General features: G+C 62.1%; 1 protein-coding gene across 1 annotated transcript; it reads left to right on the top strand.

Moving 5' to 3' along the window:
- Nucleotides 1-443: 443 nt before the first annotated feature.
- Nucleotides 444-18662, top strand: SFRP1 (secreted frizzled related protein 1). Its single transcript, XM_026112222.2, has 3 exons — nucleotides 444-1133; nucleotides 6481-6558; nucleotides 15425-18662. The coding sequence occupies exons 1-3, from the start codon at nucleotides 599-601 to the stop codon at nucleotides 15745-15747; spliced, it is 936 nt and encodes a 311-aa protein (XP_025968007.2). The 5' UTR covers nucleotides 444-598; the 3' UTR covers nucleotides 15748-18662.
- The last annotated feature ends 608 nt before the right edge of the window (nucleotides 18663-19270 follow it).

The raw sequence follows: 19270 nt of genomic DNA, 5'->3' as shown, positions 1-19270 counted from the left end.
GCGGCTCCCGCACCGCGGCGGCCCCCAACGGGGGCGGCGGCCCCGCGGGTCCCGGCTCGCGGCCGCCCGGGGCTGGGGCCGCCCGGGGCGCGGCGCCGTCGGGCCGGGGCCGGGGCCGGGGGGGCGGGGGGGGCGGGGGGGGGGCCGGGGGCGGCCGGGCCGGGCCGGGATTGGCTCCCGGCGCCGGTGATTGACACCGGCGGGCGAGCGCGGCGGGCGGCGCCGCCCTGATTGGCTGCCGGGGGCTCACAAACCCGCGGCGCGGCGCGGCGGGGCCAGACCGGGGCCGGGGCCGGGGCCGGGGCCGGGGCCAGAGAGGGAGCCGGGGCCGGGGCGGGTGGCGGCGGCGGCGGCGGCGGCGGCTCCGGGGCGGCGGCGGCGGCACCTGGGGGCGGCGGCACCTGGGGGCACCGGGACCTGGGGGCACCGGGCGCTGGGCGGGAGCAGCGGGAGCGGCTGCCGGCTCCGAGCGGGCGCGCCGGGAACGGAGCCCGGGAGCGGGCGCGGGGCAGCGGGCAGGAGCGCGCGGCAGCCGCCGTCGGGGCCGCCGTCGGGGCCGCCGTCGGGGCGGCGGGGCGAGCCCCGGGCGGGCGCAGCGATGGGCCGGGCGCGGGGCGGCTGCGGGCCGGCGCTGCGGGCGCTGCTGTCGCTGGCCGCCGGGCTGCTGGCGTGCGGCGGGGCCAGCGAGTACGACTACGTGAGCTACCAGTCCGACCTGGGCCCCTACCCCGGCGGGCGCTTCTACACCAAGCCGCACCAGTGCGTGGCCATCCCGGCCGACCTGCGCCTCTGCCACAGCGTGGGCTACGACAAGATGGTGCTGCCCAACCTGCTGGACCACGAGACCATGGCCGAGGTGAAGCACCAGGCGAGCAGCTGGGTGCCGCTGCTCAACAAGAACTGCCACATGGGCACCCAGGTCTTCCTCTGCTCCCTCTTCGCCCCCGTGTGCCTGGACCGGCCGGTCTACCCGTGCCGCTGGCTCTGCGAGGCCGTGCGTGACTCCTGCGAGCCTGTCATGCAGTTCTTCGGCTTTTTCTGGCCGGAGATGCTCAAGTGCGACCAGTTTCCCCAGGACGACGTCTGCATTGCCATGACGGCTCCCAATGCCACCGAGGTCTCCAGGCCCAAAGGTAAGACGCGCGCCCGGAGCCGTGGCCCCTCTCCTCGCCTCTGCTGGGGCGGCAGGGCGGTGACCCGCACGGGAGGCTGCGCTGGAAGAAGGGGTCTCGCGGCAGGGCACGGCTCACCCGATCGCTGCCTCCCGGGAGCAGTCCCTCCTCCAGCCGCCAGCGGGACGGGCAGCCTCGAACGTGTGCGCTGACGGTACCGTGCGTGGCAGCCGCTGCGCCTCGCCCTGGCAGGGCCTGCTGCCCGCCCAGCGCCCGCGGCGAGGGTCCGTGGGCGGGTGGCCGGGTGCGTGACCGCTGTGCCTCCGCCTGCGGGGACCCGGGACGGGCTTGGATGCCGCGACCAGCCCCTGGCACGCGGAGGGAGGTGAAGCGCGCCGCGCCGCAGCTCTGCTTCGCAGCACTGTGTCCCCGTGCACAGAAAGTGCTGCCTGGCCTGAATAAACGGTGCGGATAACGCCGAGGGTGGTGCCCCGCTTCCCGAGCAGCCCAGCGTGGTGGCTGGGCGGCCGCTCGAAGGACGCAGCCTTGTCAGAGAGCAGAGCACAAAACCAGCCCCAGCCCCTGGGGTAGGGCAGCGCGCTGGGCAGAGCTGCGTCCCGGAGAGGGTGCTGCAGCCTTACTGGGACAGGAGACTTACTGAGACACTAATGGAGCAAGTGGAAGTGATTCTTGTGGGTGTTTTTTTTTTTATTATTATTATTGTTATATTCAACAAGACTGTTTGGAATTAGACTGGCTTGTTTGCAGTGAGTTACAATGAGTGTTGCTTAGAACTTTTTAAAGTAAATGAATGCCCTAGTGCTCTAGCTCAGCCATCCTACCTTAAAGCGTTTTGAAAAGCTGGCAGGAAAAATACCTGTAGAGAGAGACAGCAGGGAATTATAGAAGATAATGTGATTTTTACACCCCCCACCCCGTGTCCAGAGCTCCCTTTGAAAGGGACGGGCTCCGTGCTGCTGATGAAGCGCAGGCTCCTGCAGGGAGCTCGGGGCTGGCAGTGCCGTGCTGGAGGCTGAACAACTCCAGCAAGTTGTGCGCCGTGTGTCCGGGGCTCGTCTGCAGAGCAGCTTGCCGCTGTGAAGGCTGCTGGAGTGCAATTACCGTTAGCAAACAAAGACTTCGTGCTCAGCTCTGCTGGGAGCCCTCGCCCAGCTGGCCCGAGTCCCTCCTCTCGAGGGGCTGCACGGTGTTATCCCGCTTTTCCCGGTGGTGCTCGTACTTCGTGGAGTTCTGCAGTTATCCTTTAGCTTCCCTGGTTTTGGGGCAGGAGCGAGCGCTGTGGGGCGGAGGAGTGGCGTGCCTGGGGGTGCCGGGCAGTGCCTTGGGCTGGTGGGACGGGACGGGACGGGGTGGGATGGGGTGGGCGAGGGGGAGCCAGCGCGGGCTGCGGTGCGGCTTGGCAGGGAGCACGCCTGATGCCTGATGCTCGCTGGGGATGTGCAGGCAACCTCTGTCCCCCGTCCTGTCTCGGCAGCGGGGTCTGGGGCAGCTCTGTGGTGTGACGTGCTCCCGCGCCACGGGGTGAGGGCCGGGGTGCTCTCGCTGCTGGGGTGCAGCCGCTCCTGCACGGAGCAAATGGCAGCGCGGGCTTTCCGACAGCAGCTCCTGCTCACCCATGCGATTGCTGGAGGAAGCTCTTTGTTTTCAAGGCAGTCTCTAGAATCACTGTCCACTGTGAACTTAGTCTCTTGGTCAAGACTGCTGTCGCATTGTGTGTGCGTGTACAAGGGTTGCTTTTATTCCCCTGGGGCTTCCCACCAAGAAGTGCTTCCCACTGTGCTCCTGGGACAGGCTGGGACTGAGCTGCTTCCTTCCCAGGTTCACTGCACTCTGGGCTGCTCACTGGTCATTTGTTTTAGAGACATGAATTGCCCAAGAGCCAGGAACAGTCCTCGAAACGAGTAGCCTCTGCTGCATTTTCCCTGTGTAGTCAAACAAGTAACTTCCCGGTGAGCTTTCAGACCATCCTGACAGCAGCGTTGGGGTGGGACGATACTGCTGTCTCCTAGTGCTGCTAACGTCTCCTCGGCGCGGTATTTGGGCACTGTCACTCGCAGGCAGTGCTAAAGGGACTTCAGTGCAAAAAATCCCGTCAGCTCAGGCTGCAAGCATCTGTGGGTCCCTCTTCCCCCTCGTGTTTGGGATGCAGGGAGGACTTATTCTGCACAAGCCTCGGGGTGCATTTACAGTTCACTTGAAGCATAAATTAGTAACCAGAGCTGGGCAAGCAGTGCACGGAAGTATCACAGCCGCTCAGATAAATGCAACATCTGCTAAATAGGGTTCACAAATCTTATGTCCCATGCACTTTTACATGAGCAGTTTGTTTGCAAAGTTGTTTAGAGAAAGTAAGTCTTTAAAATTCTTGCACAAATGTGAATGCTCTTGAATGTTCAGCAGAGAAGCTTGTGCAGCCATCTTTACATCCCCCTAGCTGCTTGGAAGTGTTTCAGGCAGTCTAGTTGTAGGAGAAACTGTTGGCCGTGATACAGTGAGCACTGGGAGCCCCAGGGGTGGGCCAGGCTGAGCCCCCGCGCTCATCCCCTGCCCGGAGCACTGCTCCAAGAGAGGACCAGAAATCTTGCTAGAAAACACCTCTTCCGCGCGAGAAGGCTGGGCCCTTCGGTGATCGTCCGGGCTAGACCTGCTGCCCGCCGGCGTGCCGCCTTCGCGGCGCTGCGCTGACTTGCAGCAGAGGGACCTGGATGCGGTCGCCCACGGCTCGCGGGCTCCTCTGCCCTCGGGGCCCTGCAGCGAGCAGAGCTGCGCGCCGGCCGTGCCTGTCTGCGCGGCTTTCTGCTGGCGCAAACTCCTGGAGCCCCCTCGGATTTCAGGCACTGGGGTGTGTTTCCTGTTGACTTAAAGAAGGTCAGAGCCCAGCAGTGTCCCCCCTTTTCTCTGGGCATTAATAAGAACGAGCCCTTTCAGTATTTTTCCCCATTAACACCTTAAAATTGGAATTTGTTTCTGCCTCTCAAAGAGCTGACCTGCTGAATTCCTTTCTCCTTAAGCATGAGGCGGTAAAGCCTGCAGGCCCACAGGATGCATCAGGGGAGTTGCAGATTAATATAGCATTACACATTCCTTTTCCTGCCCCTGGAGTAAGCCGGCTCTAAAGCCGTGTGTTAGAAAATGGTCAGCGGGGGAAAAGCAAGCTGGAAACGGGCTGAGGTTGTGCTTGACGTAAAGCTGCCAAATGCAGAAGATGGGCCCCACTGTAACTGCTGCAGGGTAAGAGATGGAGTCCAGCCTTCACCCCGGCTGCTTGCAGGGTACCCCGAGCCTCCTTGCTGCTTGGCGTGAAAGTGCCCCGCCGTGGGACCCCGGAGCTGGTGGCACCTCGGGCCCCGCGGTGCCGCTGCCGGGTGGGGCGGGCAGCTCTGCCCGGTGCCGCCGCTCCGCCGTGACCCCGCGGGCTGGCACTGCCTTGCCCGCGCTCGGGAGAGGGCTCGGTGCCGCGGGGCCGGGCGCCCCGTGGGGCTGTTCCTGCCCGGGCTGCTCCGCAAAGCCGGGGCAGCGTTTTCCGTGGGGAGAGGAGCGTTGGCAGGACGTGCCGGCAGCGTGGCTGTTGGATGCGCTGCCTCCCCGGTGGGAACGGGGCAGATGCGGTGGCGGCTGCCGGGGGTGCTGGATCGGCACCGGCCGCTTCTGCTGCGGCGGGTCCAGCGCTGCTGCCGGCCCTGCTGGAGCTGGGGACCTGGGGGACGCGGGGTCGCGGGGTCCGCGCTGCCGCGGCATTGCCCGCCGTGCTGTAAAGCAGCTGAGCAAAGCCTGCGTTTTCACCAGGGGACAGAGGAGTCTTCCTTCTTCCCTCCCTCCTTGGCTGCAGGGAGACCTCGTCGGGTGGACCCTGCACTGGCTTCTGCGTGGTTTTTCTGGCCCACGTAGGCTTGAGAAGTCTCCTGGGGCGAAGGTGGGCTGCCGGGGCAGCGGGAGCTGCTGCGGTCGGCCGACGCGTGGCCGGTGCCCCCGTCCCACCCCCGTGGGACCCCGGTGGCCTCGGCGCAGCAGCCAACCCCGGGCGCTGCAGCTGCGATGCCGCTGGGCCGTCGCCCTCCACCAGCATCCCTGCTCCCGCACCGGGAGTTCGTTCAGTGTGCAGCCTGGATGGAGATCGCCCTTGACTGCTCATTTAAAAATAAAGTGCTGGGGACGTTGCCACATCCCCAAAGGCTGGCTTTTGCCTCCGTGTGCGTGGCTGTAAGTTAAGATGGGAGATGTGGCTCTGGCACGTGAGGGTGTTGGAAGAGGCTGCTCTCCAGCTGTGCTGCGTCGTCTCCCGGGTACGGAGACGCCCCTGAGTGGGGCTGCTGGCTTTCGGGTGCTGCGAAGAACACCTTGTACCTTGCTGTGCGTATGTCGGGGCAGCTGGAAGGCCAGTTGTCCTGCCTGTGTGATTAATAAAGACACGGTGCGTGATCCCGGGAATTAGCACTTGGCACAGAACAGGCAGCAGGGGAGAAATGAGCTGCAGCAAAAAACCCGTCTCGGCTGAAGCCCCGTGGGGCTTCTGCGACTGAGGAGACCTGAGCGCGTGCAGGAGGGCTGCGGCAGCACCCCGCTTGCGGCGGTGCCGGGGGCCTGGCTGTGCCGGGGCCCCGCTCCCGCGTCTCCTGCCCGGCACGGCGGCAGCTCGCGGCCGCGGGGGAAGCGCTGCTCTGCACGCGGGAGCCGGCAGATGTTGTGCTGCAGCGCAGCGCTCGAGAATAGCTCTCTTGTGTGGGAAGGAGCCCTCCGTCCTGCTGGACCGGGAACAGAAGCAGCGTCTCCCAGCTCAATAAATTTATCCGTCGGTAGCACAAATCTGCGTCTGTGCCGCTGGGTGGTCCCTGCTCTGGCTGGAGACAGGAACCTGGAAACGGTTTCTTATTCTCTGGATGAAATGAACTTTCCTGCCGAGATGGATCCCAGTGCAGCGTCCCGGGGCGGCGTCCGCTCGGGAGGGCGGGCGGCTGGGGAGCAGAGCTGGCATCCCCCGCGCAGGAGCGCCGAGGCCCTGCGGAGAGACTTGGCCCCGAAAACCCCGCTCCTCGCCGGTGCCCGTGCCGGTGCCCGTGCCGGTGCCCGCGCTTGGCCTCGCGCTTGGCCTCGTGGCCGCTGGCAGTGCTCGCGTGCTGTTGGCGAGGCAGCAGCAGCCCCCGGTTTGCACCGCGCTCCCCGCTTTGTGGGAGCAGCCGCGGGGGCTCCCGCGTCCGACGCTGCCGCTGCCGGTGGGGACCCCCGGGGGCCGTCCCGGCTGCCCGCCCCCCCCCCCCCCCGCATCCGTGGCGCCCCACGGCAGCGGGACCGCCCGGCCGGCAGCCTCCGAGGCTGCTGCTCATCGCCTCTTCTCGCCTCTCCCTCGCAGGAACCACCGTGTGCCCCCCGTGCGACAACGAGATGAAGTCGGAGGCCATCGTGGAGCACCTGTGCGCCAGCGAGTTTGGTAAGGGGAGTGTTGCCGCGGCCCTGCCCGCTCGGGGCTCCGGGTGCGGAGGAGGAGGAGGAGGTGCTGCGGGGCGGCACGGCTGCTTTTCCAGCTGCTTCCCAGGCAGGCTGGCCGCCTGCTCTGGGCCCCGCGGGATGCGGGAGGCCGTGCGGGCTCGGCGGGTGGCCCGCGTCCTCCCCGGCGGTGCACGTGCCTCTAGATGTCAGTGTTGCCCCACGGAGGCGCGCGGCGTGGGGACGGGACGGGGACAGGGACGGGGACGGGGACCGGGACCGGGACCGCCCGGCGGGTGCAGCCCCTGGGGTCCCAGCCGGCTTCCCGCGCGCCCGGCCTCGGCGATGGCGGCGGTGGGAGTCCCGGGTGCCGTCGGAGGGCGTTTCTGCGCGTCCGTCCTGCCCCGTCGAGGCGAAACGCCTCTCGCGGGACGAGGCCCCCGGATGTGGGGTCCCCCGCGAAACGGAGATGCCGCGGGCTGCGAAAAGCTGCTGCCGTCGCCTTCGGCCCCAGCGGGGAGCAGGAAACCAGACACCTTCACCCGAGCGGCTGGGTGGCTGGGAGGTGGTGGTGGGTTGCGCCCGGGCACGGGGCAGAGCGGAGACGTCCGACGATGAGCGCGCGCGGTGTTGGCAGGAGCGATGCGCGGGGCGGACGCTTGCTCCGCTTGCAATGACGAATAGGCAGACTGGCTTCTTCCTTTCCCCCAGACCACCTGCACTACTGGGTTTCGTTCCAGCAACATTATGCTGCTCTTGTCAAATCCAGATGTATTTAAAAACAGACAAACAAAAAAACAAAACCCAAACCCCAAAGCCAGCCCTTGTCTTGCTAGGGGGAGGGGGAAAAAATGCAGAGCTACTTGAAAGCTGTGTCCTAAATGCATCATGGCTGAGTGAGTGAGTGAGACAATCGTAGGTAAACAGAACTTCATAAAAAATATCATAGAGAAAAATATTAGCTTTCTCAGATCAAACCCAGAATTAACCGGTTTTGACATCCTTGCTGGTGTATGTAACTTTCCTGGAAGGTTATTAAAAGCGTATTGAACAAGGTGTGCATTCCTCGGGGATTAGCACTTGAACACGTCCTGTGCCAGAGCGTGCTATGCAAACCCCAACCTGCTCCGTGTGCTGGTGCGTTGCCCTCGCTGCTGGAAACCAATTCCCCGCTCTCCCGCGGGTTTGGTATGCCGAATGTCCCAAGTTCAGCGCAGACTTTTTCCAACGGGGAAAAGCGTCAACAGGAACACCCATGTAATGGTTTCTCAGGAATGCGCCTGCTCCCAGCCGGATCGGGTAGCGGAGGCAGGAATTCGGTCTGGCCGAGGGGCGGATGCGCGGCTCGCTGTCCGTGGGGCCGTGCGCCCCAAGGCGGGGGGCAGCGGTGCGGGGCAGCGCGGGGGCTTTGGGCTCCGAAACCCGCGCTCGGAGCAGCGGTGGGTGGGAGCAGCAGCTCCCGGCTGCAGACGCAGGTCCGGCGATACCTGCCGTGTCCCCGGACACCTGAGTGGGGAGTGAGCGTGGTGGCGTCCCGCCGGCGGGACAAGTGCTGGGAAGGGAAAGGGAAGTTTGACCGCGGGCTTGTCGTCAGCCCCTGCCGCTAACGGTCCTCCCGGGGCGCCGGGACGGTTACACAAGGAGGAGGGGAGGCCAAAACAGAAGTATTCGCAGCCTGGGCAGAGGCTTGAGCCGTGGACTTGCCTGCAGGGAAGGTCGATTATTGAGAAATGTTGCGGTGACGGGGTCCGGAGGACGGAGGTGTTTCCCGGCGGGGTCGGGGACGAGCAGGCACGTCCAGGGTTACCGCGTGCTGCTGGACAGCAGAGCTGGAAACGCAGGAGACCTCAGCCTCTGCGTCCCCCCGCTTAACCCAAGTGCGGTGGAGGTTTTCACGGAAACCTCCTTCACCTCCCGCCTCCGGCCAGATTTGGGGACGGAGCTGCCGGATCCGGGCCAGGTGTGCGGGGTCTGGCAGGGATTGCTTCAGGCCTGGTGTCGATGTACCTGCGTCAGCACGTGTACCGGCCCCCCTTGTTAGCGCGTTTCCCCCGCTTCATACAGAATTGTCCCTTTGCTCTGCCAGAGCAGTCCGGGGGTTTTTCCAACCATCCTAAGTAGCTTGGGATCGTTCTTTGTTCTCCGGCTCAGCAAGAGTCCAACACGTAACTTTAGTTTTAAACACGTCAGAGCTCTTGCCGATGCTGAGATTCCTCCCATTCCTCCGTCTTCCCACTGCTGCTTTCTCTTTTTGTCTCGGAAAGAGGTTTTCATCGCACAACAAGTTGACCTCCCTGCTGCAGAGACGCCCAGATGCAGCGGAGCAGGACACAGCTGGTGTCTGCTGCATGCGAACCATCGTTCTTCTTCTCGATGGAAAGCCGGTTGCGTTTTGGGTATCCTTTTGCTCCCCGGTTCCTCCCCGTCACCAGAATGAAGAGCAGTGAAGAAGCTCGTCTGCGTGGGTTTACGGTGGTTATAGGTTTCACGCGGCGGCACGCGGTGTTTTCCTCCTCCCGCCAGCGCGTTTCCCCTCTCGCCCAGCAGAGTCCCGGGGCGGTCAGTGCTGCCTCCGGCGCCCCGGCAGCGGGGGCCGGCGCGAAGGCGGCGATGCGGCGTCCCTGGCCGTTGGGCCCCCGGCCGGCAGCCTGAGCCCCCCGCGCGATGGGGCGGCAGGGGCCGGCGCCCGGCTCCTCCCCGCCGGCGTCAGGGAGCTGGTGAGCGGCCGAAGCAAAGCCGGCAGCAGCCGCCTTTGTCCCCGGCACGTCCCTGGCACCGCTGGCGTGCTCGGCGCAGAGGACGGGTGAAAACAGGAGATGCTGCCGGCACCCTGAGAGGGAGGAGAGCGCAGGGGACGTCCCTGCCCGGGGAGAGCAGCCAGCTAGGGATGAGTCGGCTCCCAGAAGTTTTCCCAAAGCAGTGTGCACGGCCCTCGGATCTTTGTTTCGTCTTTGGGGGTTACTGTCGTGAGGGTGATTTCTCAAGGAGAGCTGTTTATCTGGCATTAAAATAAACTCCCAGCCCTCCAGACCGAGGTTTGTCATGCACATCCACCAAGGTAAACACTGGCAACTGACAGGTTGCAGAGCCTCATCAAAGCCAGACGTGTACAATAAATGTTTAAACTATCGTGTGTCGCGAGGGGCAGCTGCTGGTGGGTCCTGCTCGCCCGCTGCTCCCGCAATAGCGTTGCTGCGGGTTTCACGCGTGTCCCAGCGGCTCGTCGCAGGCAGGGCGCGAGAAGCGCTTTGCCCACCGCTGGCGTGGGGCCGTGCTGGGGCGGGAGGCGGCAGCCGTGCGCCAGCCCCGGGAGCAGTGTCCGTCTCAGGGGCAGCGAAGGAAGAGAGCTGGCTCCAGCTGTGAGCGCGGGAAGACTGTCAGGAAAAGGGGCCTGTCTTTCCTGGGTCAGGAGAAGGGGCTTGGACAACATGCTGGTGCGCGGAGGGGTGCCGGGATCTGCCAGGCTCCTGGGTGAGCAGGATTCTGGATTTGCATTTCTTTCAGCCGTGGCGAATGTGGTTTGGGGGAACTCCACTGCCTGCTGGGCCCACGCCGCTGGGCAGCTCCTTTCAGGGCAGGAATAGCAGGCCGAGCTGAATTCGTGTGATTAGCAAGGTCAGAGCCCCTGCCGAGGAGATCAGAGCCCGTTCCAGGCTTTGCCAAGCGTGCCAAGGCATTTCACGGTGTTGGTGCTTTGAGAGCACCGTGGTGTTGCTTGAAAACAAACGGCCTGGAGCGAGCAGCTGCCCCGGCAAAGAGGAGCGTGTCCCTGTGCGAGCTCGGCGTGCGTCCTCCAGGTTGCCGAGAGCGGGGCTGTTCTCTGCTCGCTGGTGACGCAACAGGTTTTCAGGCGTTTCCAGCAGTGACGTGTCCCAGCAGCCCTCCCCACCGCCCGCGGCTGCGGATACCGGTGCGTGAGCCCTGGGGAAAGTGAGAGGTAATGCAGGAGCGGCTTGGTGCTTTGGTAAAACTCTGCTTCCAAGCGCCGTCCCTGGTGTGCATCCCTGCTCCCCGCCGGACCCGGGGCGGGACGGTGGGTGGCTGCTCGGGCTGTCGCTGGGGAGCAGAGGAGCAAAGACAGGGCGAGAGAGGACCTGGAAGGACTCCTGGGGCCTGGAAGCAGATGTTCCTTCTAGCAGCCCAAGCTCTCCGAGTCAGCAGGGCCAAGGGGGGGAAGACCAGATTTGGCCGCGGCTGCCACCTAGGAGCCTCCTAAGTCACCACGCACTTGGGCTGGTGGGCACCAGCCGAGAGCTGGGAGTCCTGGGTGGCTTCCCAGACGTACAGGAACCACAGTGAGGAACCGCAGCGCGTCTCTCTACCAAGAGCATGGCCCGATGCACAGAGCATGGTCTGTCCGTGCCAGGCGAGCTGGGCCTGCTGACCTGCAGCCTGGGTGCCCATCAGCAGGGTTTGCTGACTGCCCTCGGGCTCCCTGCCAGTCCAGGCACCGTGCTGCGCTCGGGCTGGGACCCGCCCGAGCAGGGGAGGTGGTGCCTGGAGCAGAGCTGGTCTGCCGGCGCGGGGCAGGGCGCTGGCTGCAGGCTCTGCAAGGGGGAGCCTGCGGTGCCCGTCTCCTCCCAGCTGAGCATCCTCTGAGCGTGCAAAGCTCATCAAGGGGCTGCTCACAGCAGGTCAGGGAGATCTTCCTCGGCAGCAGCCCAGGAGTAATATCACCGCTATGGTGACCCAGGGGCTGGAGCCGAGCGTTTCTCGAGGTGTCCACATGGCCCTGGCTCACGCCTGCCCCGAGATTGCTGCACTGCAGGAGCGGCGTGGGCACTCCCTTACCTGGGCAAAGCATTTGGCTCCATCTCTGCCTGCCGCTGTGGCTGTCCTGCCCGTAGGTGGGACCACTGGCTCTGGAGGCGCTTGGAGATTGGCTTTTCTGTTCTGTATTTCAGCAACCTCCAGGAGCTGCCCTTTTCTCCTCCCGAGCTCTCTGCTTGGAAGTACAGCAAAGCACATCCAGCAAAGGGGAAAAGTGTTTGACCCCAGGATCTCTGCATGCGGCTTCCCAGTGTTGCACCTAGTTTGCTGCTCCGTTACTTGCCGTAGCAGCAGTCCCCGTCCCCGTGGTGTGCAGAGAGGTCCTGTCACGCCTCTGGCTATGAGCGGGTGCTGCTTTGGCCGGGCCCTGCTCCAGGTCTGCCTGCCGGGCGCGGAGGGCTCGGACCAGGTGGCAGAAGCATCACTGTGGGTTGGAGCAGGGCCGGGACCTGCAGAGCAGGGGGTGGCAGCGCGGGGTGGCACAGGCGGGCCCCAGGAGTGGCCGGGCCAGGCACGCTTGGGTTAGTTGCGGTTCAGGCCTTGGTGCAGCTCCAGTGTGCTGGGCATGGTGATGGAAGTGCGAGATCGCCCTTCTGTGCCCCCACAGCCTCCTCCCCGGCCTCCCTGGGCTGCAGCCAGGTTTTATTTCTTACTCCTTGTGCAGGCTGGGCTGGCCCTGCAGTCTCCTGGAGTTCATTCCTCTCTCTCTCTCGGTGATTTTATTTATTGTTTCTGCCCTTTCTCCGGGGTCTGAGTGGATCCTGCTGAGCAGGCTCTCACTGCGCTGGAGACTGCGGTACAATCAATACATGCTGTTTATTTTTTCCCTTGACTGACAGTTTCTTGCCTGCAGCCTTCTCCTGTTACAGCCCTAATGTGTCTTCTGGCAGGTTTCCTTCTCCGAGTGATTCCTAAAGGAAGGAGCAGTGAGGCTGAAGGAACAGCAGAGCTTTTCCGTTCTCTCACGTTCCCTTCCCTGTCCCCGAGGGTGCTGGAGTGGGGCCTCTGCCCATGCACGCGGGAAAGCAGCAGGAGCGGGGTCCCGATCCCCGGCTGCTGCACGCTGGAAAGGAGGGGTTGGAAGTGCCTGGGGGGCACGGTGGTCGTGGTGCAGCTGCACAACTCAGAGCTCACGCGGCTGGGCTGTGCCGGATGGGTGGAAGTTGCCTGTGCAGCTTCGGGGATGCACCCCGGGTAGCTGGCGCGTGCCCTGCTGCTGTGCAGCCCCGCGGCTCCTCGCCCAGCGCGGGGCATCCAGCGGGGGAATGACGGAGGGCGACGGCACGGGAAGCGTCGTCCCCCTCTCCCGTGTCATTCTCGGAGGCTGCAGAGGAGCCGCGAAGCTGGGTTTGAGGCCGAGCGTGGGGCTGTCAGACCCGTGCCCTCTGCGCCCCGGGCTGCAGGGCAAGGAGCAGGCCCTGGGGCTCAAGGTCGGGGCAGAAGCAGTAGGCAAGGAAACGGAGGGGGACGAGGGGTGATTTCCCCCGGGTGAGTAAGCGGGGACGACACGGGCTGCTGGGACGGCTCGCGTGCATGTGCGGCTTCGCCCAGCGCGCTCCCGGGGCAGATGGACAGCTGCCGGACTTGCTGGGGAAGACGAATAAACAGACTCCAGTGTCTGACGCATGTCCCTCCTCCGGCAGCGACGCAAGCGTGGTGCTTACGAGGCCGGGGGAGAAGCAGTCTGTAAAGCAGGAAAAGTGCCTCTGGGAAAAGAGCAGGCGGCCGAGCTGGGCAGCCCTGCGGCGCGGAGAAGGCTGCGGGGGGGAGAGGCAGCCTGGGGTTTGCTGGGCTCTCGGCGTCTGGTGGGTAAGTAGGAAAAGGTGGGTATTGAGGAGGGAGGCGATGCTCTCCTTGGGCCTGGAGAGGCTCCTGGCGCTGCGGTGACAAAGCCGTGCCGGGTTGTCGGGCTGCTTGGTGGCGGGTGCACCCGGGTGCTGCGGCTGGGTTGCACGAGTGCCCTGTGCTTGCCAGCCCGAGGCCATGTAGGGTGGCAGCAGGAGCTCGTCGGTCCTGCAGCCAGCCCGCGCTTCGGCTGCGCAGCGCTGCGGACCCCCGGCGCTGCTGGTGGCTGACGGGCGCTGGCGCTGGCACCGGCAGATCCTCACCGGGATTATTTGCTCCCCATCAGCCACCTCGTCGGTCTCCTCGGCGCTATCTGATCTTGGCTCTGTATTGCTGCTTTGCACAAGCGAGGCTTGGACGGGTTTTTAGCAGCGCCTGGGCTCACAGCTCGCCCGGGCTGCTCCCGGGCCTGCCCCGCCGCCTTGCCGTGCGGGGAGGGAGAGCGGCGTGCTCCCGCGGCGCGGGGCTGCCGGCCGCTGCCATCCCGGTGCTGCGGCGCTCGGAGCAGCCCAGCACCCCCGCTAGCTGCCGGAGCAGCGCGGCGCTCAGCTCGCGGTGATCCTAGCGAAGCAATTCGCAAACAAGCCATTTCTGGAAAGTCTCTTGTTACTGGTATTATACTGTTCCTCCTACACTGGAAACCGCTGTGCTTAGTGCAAGAGTTCAGAGTCAGAACTGATAAAGAAATTGAGGTTCATAATGAGGGATGCTGCTGCCCAGTTTATGTCATGGAGCTTGGAGCTGCATGAAAACTGCTGCACTGCTTTCCAGATCCGTTGCAAATTGATCTGGTTCGATGTCTTTAGTTCCTTAAAGCTTTTATCTCTTTAGCTCCTTAAACATCCTGAAATTGAAAAACAGATGGAGTAAAAATTTCACTTAGGTTTCCAGTCCTCGATTACTTTCTTGTACAGTAACAGTGCAACACAACAGGGCTCTTGGCAAGCGCAGCAGATATTTCTGGCGCACGAGCAGATAAATGCCGTTGCTGCCGTTGCCAGTGCAGTGGCTGGGAGCAGGGGGTAGTGCGCAGACCCCGCCGCCTGTGCAGGGCTGTCATCGCGCTGCCCGGCTGCCATCCCCGTCCGGAGCAGTGCGGTCCGTGCAGCCGGTGCCAGCGGAGCAGGACCGCGAGGAGCGGCGCTGCGGGGACCCGCCTCCGTGCCGCATCCAGAGCCTTGGCAGTGCTCCCTGCTGCACACGCGTTTGGGAATCAAACAAAAGGGGACAGCAATCGATCACTGTCCAAGTGCTATTTGTCTGCAGCTCTGAAGTAAACTCCCAAATGATGGAAATATGTTAGTGATTTTTGGCCATATGTGCTTTTCCCGAAAAACAAGGCAGAGCCAAATGGCACAGAAGTGATACTTTAATGTACAACATATTTTCATCATTTTTCCCATGTATACTAAATTCCTCTGGTCATGGCAAAGGAACATGATTTTTTTTATTTGGGTTGCGATTAACTCAGGAGAGTGCTGAACCCAAAGAGGAAAATATTTTCCACTGAAGTGGTGTTGGATTAGCTGCCGCTCTCCTGGAGAAGCGCGTGCGCTGCCGCCCGCTCCCTGCACCGCTGCCGGAGCAGCGCGGTCCTGCCTGGGCGGCCGGTCCCGTTAGACCTGGCTCTTCCCAAGGGACCGTGATCACTCAGTGCAGAGACGTGCCCTGCCGAGCTGACCTTTCAAACGGCCCTTTGGGAAATCTCTTGGAGCTGCTAGGGCAGGGCAGTCGGTGGTTCACTCAGGGAAGGCTTTGCTAGCAGGAGTGCACCGCGCGGCCGGACAAGTCTCCCTGTCGCCCCGGAATGGCCGAGCGTGGCTTGTGGAGGGGAGGAGAGGGAAAGGGGTGCTGACGCGTTGCCCTCCTGCGCGTGGGGATGGGGACAGCTGTGCTCCATCGGAGGGGACTTCTGCATCGCATCCCGAGGGCCGGGTCGTCTCCAGCAGCCTGCTTAGCCGAGGTCTCGTTATTCCCGGGAACGGCTTCGTTTGCCCTGTACCGGGCAGCGGCTCTCGCCGGTGGCACCGTGCAGAGGGATCGACGGCCCGAGTCGTTCCGGGGGCTGGGGGAGCGGCGTGGGGCGGTGCAGGGTGGGGGGTGACTGCGGCCGTGCAGAGAGGTGCTGCGATGGGTGCCCGGGTCCCCCGTCCCCAGGGCGTCCTGCCTGGCCGCCAGCAAAGCCGATCTTCTGTGCGAGTGAAGGTGGCTCAGGAGTCGCTTCGTTTTTCGCTTCTCTCTGTCTTGTTTTTCAGCTCTTAAGATGACCATAAAGGAAGTGAAGAAGGAGAATGGGGACAAAATGATTGTTCCGCGGAAGAGGAAGGCCCTGAAGCTGGGGCCCATCAGGAAGAAAAACCTCAAGAAGCTGGTATTGTTCCTCAAGAACGGGGCCGACTGCCCTTGCCATCAGCTGGACAACCTCGGCCACTACTTCCTCATCATGGGCCGCCAGGTGAAGACCCAGTACCTGCTGACGGCCATCTACAAGTGGGACAAGAAGAACAAGGAGTTCAAAAAGTTCATGAAGAAGATGAAGTCTCCCGACTGCCCGACGTTTCCGTCCGTCTTCAAATGACGAGGCGGGCGGTGGGGTGCTGCTGCCTGGACCTTGCACAGCCCCGGGCACGGCGGTTCAGGCCTCGCTCCTGCGCGGGGGCTGCTGGAGGCCCGAATCCTGCCTGTTTGACCCTCTATTTTTTAGCGCTTCCTTTGCAGACCCCAGCCCTCCCACCTGCCCCGTACCGGCCTTTTCCTGAACGCCAGCGTGTGCAAGGGTGACGAGTTTATTCTAGTCACCGAGGTCACAAGCTATTTTACGTCTGCAATATCCAAAGACCTATAGCTGTAAGGATATGTAAATTCATTTAAATATCAACTATCAGGTAGAGAGGGCAGGTGGAGGGGTGTGACGTTACCGCAAGAGATTACGTGATCGGAAAGGACCCCGTGACCTGTCTTACTCTCGTGCTTATGGCTCCAGGGTTGCCCTAGATTAATTCCTGCTTGAACCAGAGCCAACCTGTTAGAAAAGCATCTGATCCTGATGATAAAAGTTAATTAATGAGTTACGGAGAATCTATTACAACCTTTGATAAGACCTCCCAATAGCTAATTGCCCTCACTGTAAAAAAATCGCTCTATTTCTAGTCTGAATTTGTTTGGTGCCAGCCTAGCCACGGGACGCTCGTGCGCTCCTGCTCTGCTGGCCGGAGAGCCCCGCTCTCGGCACGGGGTCTCGTAGCCTCGGGAGGACGCTCGTCCCTGCCGAACGAGGCCGAACGAGCCCCTCGAGCCTGGCGCTCGTTTCCCCGTCCCTGGACCTGCCCGCGGCTCCTCCGGCCCTTCCCGGCTGCCGCGTCCCTGTCTTCGCACGTCCCTGCCCCGGCTCCCGGGCGGGCGCCTTGTTTGCGGCCGTGCGGAGGTGCGTGCCGGGAGCCCGGGACGCCGGCCTCGGGGAGTGCTCGCGGTCGGCTCCCCGGCTCGCGTCACTTGCTAACTTTACCAGTGATGTTTTTATAGCTTCTTCAGGCTGCTGGCAAAATATCGGGTTGCAGGAGGCCGAGGACCGGTCCCCGGGGAGCGCCGCGGGAACTGCATCGTCTCCGCGATTCTCTCTTTACAGCCGCTTCGGGACCTATCAGTTTCCAGTTTTAATCCATTTGATGTGTGACAACTTGCTTTGTATCATTCTGTTTTTTTTTTTTCTTAATCAAAATGTCATGTAGTGTGAGGTCAAATAGTTTATGAAAGACAGAGTACTGCATCCAAATGATTACCTTTATCGACCAAGCTGAAACTCATTATTCTGTTAATTGGACAAGCTCTCTTTTCCATAGACCCACATTGCTCTGCATTAATTATAGTATCCTGCTTCCATTCATGATTCTCATCAATCACGATTACTCCAGCAGAATGAACATCAGGCAGTCGGACATAATCCCGCTGATTTGGAGTTAAGTGAAATAACAAATCCCTATTTTTGAGGTTTAAATCAACCCCCCTCAAAGCTGGTAAATTAATTATTCTGTAGCTAGAGGGGCTGGTTATTCCCTGCGTGGGGATGGAGCTGCAGACTTTATTGCAGACAAAGTCCACGAAGAAGCCAAGTGCTCTGAGCGATGCTCTAAAACCTAAAGAGCGATGCATTTAGGACACGTAGAAAGTCCTGCGGAGTTGTCTTAGGCCACCGTTTGTACTAGCGTTGTTTCTTTGATGCAAAATTAATCATTGTAGATAATGTACTTGATCAGCTCATTAAAACGAAACGGCAGGGCCCAGGGTAGGGATGCGGCGCGCTTTGAGCTCAGAAGCTGGTTGACGAGTGCAGCGGGGCCGCTGGCCGCTGGCCGACTAGTCCTCGCTCCAGCTCCTTGCTACTCTCCCTGTACATGAAGTGTTTTTGGTAAAATTAACAGCACTAAAAGAAATGTTTGCTGTAACATCACATTATTTGTAGGTGGTTGAGGTATCTTTAAATTTTGTTTTGATGTAACTTTAGAGTGCTAATTTAGGAAAGTGTGGCAAATTGGGCAGGGGAGCCTTTTTCTGTTTGGACATTTTGAGAAAGAAAAAATGTTAAAGACTAGAGAAAATCAGCATTGCGAAGAACCCCCTTCTCTGGGCGGTGAACAAAAGCAGAAGGTCTTTCATTGCCGTAGCTGGAATGATTTTCTTTTACTTCACTGAATAATCTCACACTCCTTAAAGGCTAACAGAGAGAGAACTGTTAGCGGCACGAACCCTTACTCTAGGAAGGAAGTACGACGTGGAAGCAGTTCCTAAATGTCTCAGCGCGGTCAAAAAAGGAGCTTTTCACCCCGTCCGGCCCCGCGGGGGTGGGGGCCGCGATCGCTGGGCGGCTGGCGAGGTCCCTGCGCAGGGGCGGCTGGGGGCGAGGGCGGTGCTGCGGCCGGGCCGGCACCGGGACTTCGGGCACCCGGCGCTCGCGGCGTGCGTGGCCCGGCCCCGCCGGACGCCCCAGCACCGACGCGCTCCGCTTCCCGCGGCTCCTGCACTGGCCGGGCAGAGGCAGCGGGTTTTCGCGTGAAGATGCTCTGGGAGGAAGGACCCGGCTCGTCTCGCGCTCCCCGGAGCGACGTGGGCCCCGTCCCCCTCCGGATGCCGGGCGAGCGCGGCCGAAGCGGCGTGCCAGGCCGGAGCCACCTCCGCGAGAAGCTCAGCTCCGCGAAAGCAGCGTCGGCTTCCTCCTCCTCCTCCTCCTCTGTGTGCGCGGAAGTTTCAGATGCTGTGAAAACCTTCAGCATCGTTTTTATTTCTGACCAGCAAACTTCAGCAGCGTGTTCACAATACTTTATTTTAGGAGTTGTTTTTGATGTTATGACTTACATTTATTTTCAAATCTAATATCGGTTCTTTACTTTTATGCTTTTCCTTCCATGTATCAATACTCACTTAACTAAAATTGCTGAATTACTTGATTACAATGTGATTCCCCCTCTCCCCCTTTTTATAAAGAGATGTTGTTTTCTAGCCTGCGTTGGTGCTTTCGGGGTGGCCGGCGGTGCGGCCGGCGCAGCGGGGATGCGGGGGCTCGGCGCGGCCGCGGTGCCCGGCCGGCTAAGGGGACCCTCGCCAGCGCTGCCCTCGCGTCCTGCTCCCGCGCTCGTTCGGCTGTGTCTCGAGGGTAACGTGGTTTCCTCGAGGCGGTTTTTGGCCGTTCAGCCATCTCATTATTCCCTGTTCTGTTTGACATCTTGGCAGTGAGAACTTGTGGCCTCGCTGTGCCCAGTGCTAAAATTTCAGTTTATTGAAGGAAAATTGCCATAGCTTTTCAGTAATAAGATACTGGAGCAAAATTTGGCAGTATCTAACTGACGAGATTCCACAAACCGGCGGCGAGGGGGGGCACGGGAATGTTTTCCCCTCCCTGTGCGCAGACGCCGGGCGACGCTGCTGGAGCCGCTCGCCGTCCCGGGCCCAAAGCCGCGTCGTGCCCGAGCAGGGGTTTCCGTGCGGGCGCAATGTTTTGGAGAGGGGTCACGCGTGGGGGGTGCTTTTGGCTGGGCAGCCCCCGGCCCGCGGCACATTGCCTGTCGCGTGGGGCGCGGGGCCCCTCCAGGGAGCCAGCGGTGGGACGG

Source organism: Dromaius novaehollandiae, chromosome 26 (genome assembly GCF_036370855.1).
Source record: "Dromaius novaehollandiae isolate bDroNov1 chromosome 26, bDroNov1.hap1, whole genome shotgun sequence".
NCBI classification, from domain to species: Eukaryota; Metazoa; Chordata; class Aves; order Casuariiformes; family Dromaiidae; genus Dromaius; species Dromaius novaehollandiae.
This window is presented reverse-complemented; position numbering and strand designations above follow the sequence as displayed.

Bases quoted from the DNA above. Each gene is read 5' to 3' on its own strand.
- SFRP1 (XM_026112222.2), top strand. From the start codon at position 599: ATGGGCCGGGCGCGGGGCGGCTGCGGGCCGGCGCTGCGGGCGCTGCTG. The intron at 1,134-6,480 runs GTAAGACGCGCG...TCTCCCTCGCAG, and splicing joins CGAGGTCTCCAGGCCCAAAG to GAACCACCGTGTGCCCCCCG. The intron at 6,559-15,424 runs GTAAGGGGAGTG...CTTGTTTTTCAG, and splicing joins CCTGTGCGCCAGCGAGTTTG to CTCTTAAGATGACCATAAAG.